The sequence below is a fragment of the Lipotes vexillifer genome, unplaced genomic scaffold (assembly GCF_000442215.2).
Source record: "Lipotes vexillifer unplaced genomic scaffold, Lipotes_vexillifer_v1.1 scaffold1785, whole genome shotgun sequence".
Classification (NCBI taxonomy): domain Eukaryota; kingdom Metazoa; phylum Chordata; class Mammalia; order Artiodactyla; family Lipotidae; genus Lipotes; species Lipotes vexillifer.
Window position 1 is genome coordinate 96834 of NW_006785388.1, and position 2028 is coordinate 98861.

Below are 2028 nucleotides of genomic sequence, written 5' to 3' on the forward strand. Positions count from 1 at the left end.
AGAGCGGTGAGTGCGCCTGGCCCCGCCCCCCAGCCACTTGCCCGTGTCACGGGGTGGCAGCTGAGGGGGCCTGGCCTCTTGTCTCCTCGTCCCTGCAGGGCCCCTCTTCAATTTTGACGTTCACGATGACGTGCGGCTGCTCAGCGACGCCACCGTGGAGAAGGACGAGGTAGTGGGGGGGCGCCGCGCGGGTAGGAGGGGCCCAGCCGCGTGGCCCTGAGCCCTGAGCCGCAGCGCCCGCTCCTCCTCCCGCCCTCAGTCGCACGCGGGCAAGGTGGTGCTGCGGAGCTGGTACGAGAAGAACAAGCACATCTTCCCCGCCAGCCGCTGGGAGCCCTACGACCCTGAGAAGAAGTGGGACAAGTACACGGTACAGAAGCTCTCGAGCGCTGGGTGGGAGCTGGCCTGGCTGCCCGGCGGGAGGCCCGCCCGGCCCTGCTCAGCTCAGCTTTCCTTCTCTGTCCCCTCGTCCTGCACCAGATCCGGTGATGTGGCAGCAGCGCGGCCCCAGCCCCTCCGGCTCCCTGTGGCGCCCTCCCTGCGGCCCCAGGATTCCGGGCGCCCGGCGCCCGGCTCCCCGCTCCCGAGACGTGACGGGGCCTGCTCAGCCCCTGCCCCTGGCGCTGTGTTTACCGCCTTTTTCTTTTACGACAGAGATACACGCGTCAGAGCTAGAGCACCTGTTGTGCGTATTATTTTAAAGATTTTTTTTTTAATTGAGCTAAAATTCACATAACATAAAACTCACCATTGTGACCATTTGAAAGTGTACCATCCAGGGGTACTTAGTACATTCATAGTGTTGTGAATCACCCGAAAGGAGACCCCACGTCCGTTAGCAGCCACCCCCCAGCCCCTCGCATCCCCTAGTTTACTTTCTGTCTGTATGGATTTGCCTGTTCTGGAAGTTTCACATAAATGGAATTATACAATATCTCTGCTCTCTGTGTCTTGCAAGAAAGCGTGTGTTTGGCAGGGGTGGGAGGGTGGGAGGGATATTTGGGATCCACTGGGGCCTCAGCAGGCCCAGCTCGTCCCCACCGCGGCACCTGCGTGGGTAGGAAGGGCATTCCTCCCCGTGCTTCCACCCAGGACTTTGGGCTCCTTTGTGTCTCCTAGCTGCCTGTTCCATAAGGGATATGGCTGTCCTGTGGCTCCCAGCTACCCTGTATCCCTGTCACAGCATCTCTCCCCAGACTGGACACGGGAAGGCCACTGTGGATGCCCTGTACTCAACTTGCTTGCCCACCCCACCCACGGCCAGCTCTGCTCAGGCTGCCCTGGGGCTGGTCACTGTCACGGCCCCAAGGGGGGAACTTGTTTTGGGGATGTGTGCTCCTGCTTCCTGCCCCGCCTTGGCGGCCAGCTCCCCTGGTTCCCCTGGGCCCAGCTCCAGGAGGCTGAGGAAGGCAAGCTCGCCACCCCTGCTCCCCCCTCATTCCCCTTGCCTGAGACCTGGCAGAGGGGACAGGGGACAGACCCCAGCCGGCAGGGAGCGTCTCAGCTCTGGGTCCGGCCCCACCTCCCTGGCCAGTGTGCAGATCTGACGCTGGTGGTGGGCTTTGCCGGGTGCACAGGCTCTTGTGCCCTCCTCTGTGGCAGGGCCCTCTGTCCTGTTCATCCGTGGCCTGGGGAGGCCCATCTGGCAGCTAGGAGCTGTCACTTGGGCTTCCTTACCCTGTGTCTGGAGCGGGGCCATCCAGGGTCACTTGGAGGAGGGAGGAGGGTAAAATAGGCCTGGGCACCTGGGGCAGAGCAGGGAGGGGTGGCCAGGCCTGACCCTAAGTCCTGGATGTGGGGAACAACTCTGAGGAAGTCGATGGGGCTTTCTCTTGGGTTCCGGGAACCCTGGTGGGGGGGGATCTTCTGGCCTGTGCCAACCCCCTCCTGCCCCCTTTGAGAAGCCACCAGCAGAGCAGGCTCCCTCTCCCTCAGCCAGCTCACCTAGGACTGCATGATTTGAGGGAGGTGCCTTTGGCCCGGCAGCTTCTGGAAAACAAGCCCCTTGAGGCCCAATCTTGGGTCCTG

General features: G+C 62.6%; 1 protein-coding gene across 1 annotated transcript in view; it reads left to right on the forward strand.

The window, feature by feature from the left end:
• Positions 1-594, forward strand: part of FAM50A (family with sequence similarity 50 member A) — a 6060-nt gene extending 5466 nt beyond the window's left edge. Inside the window, exons 11-13 of the mRNA XM_007457451.1 lie at positions 90-169; positions 260-485; positions 551-594. Of these exons, the coding sequence (XP_007457513.1) occupies positions 90-169; positions 260-485; positions 551-594 (350 nt within the window). The remainder of the gene's footprint in view (positions 1-89; positions 170-259; positions 486-550) is intronic.
• Positions 595-2028: the final 1434 nt, after the last annotated feature.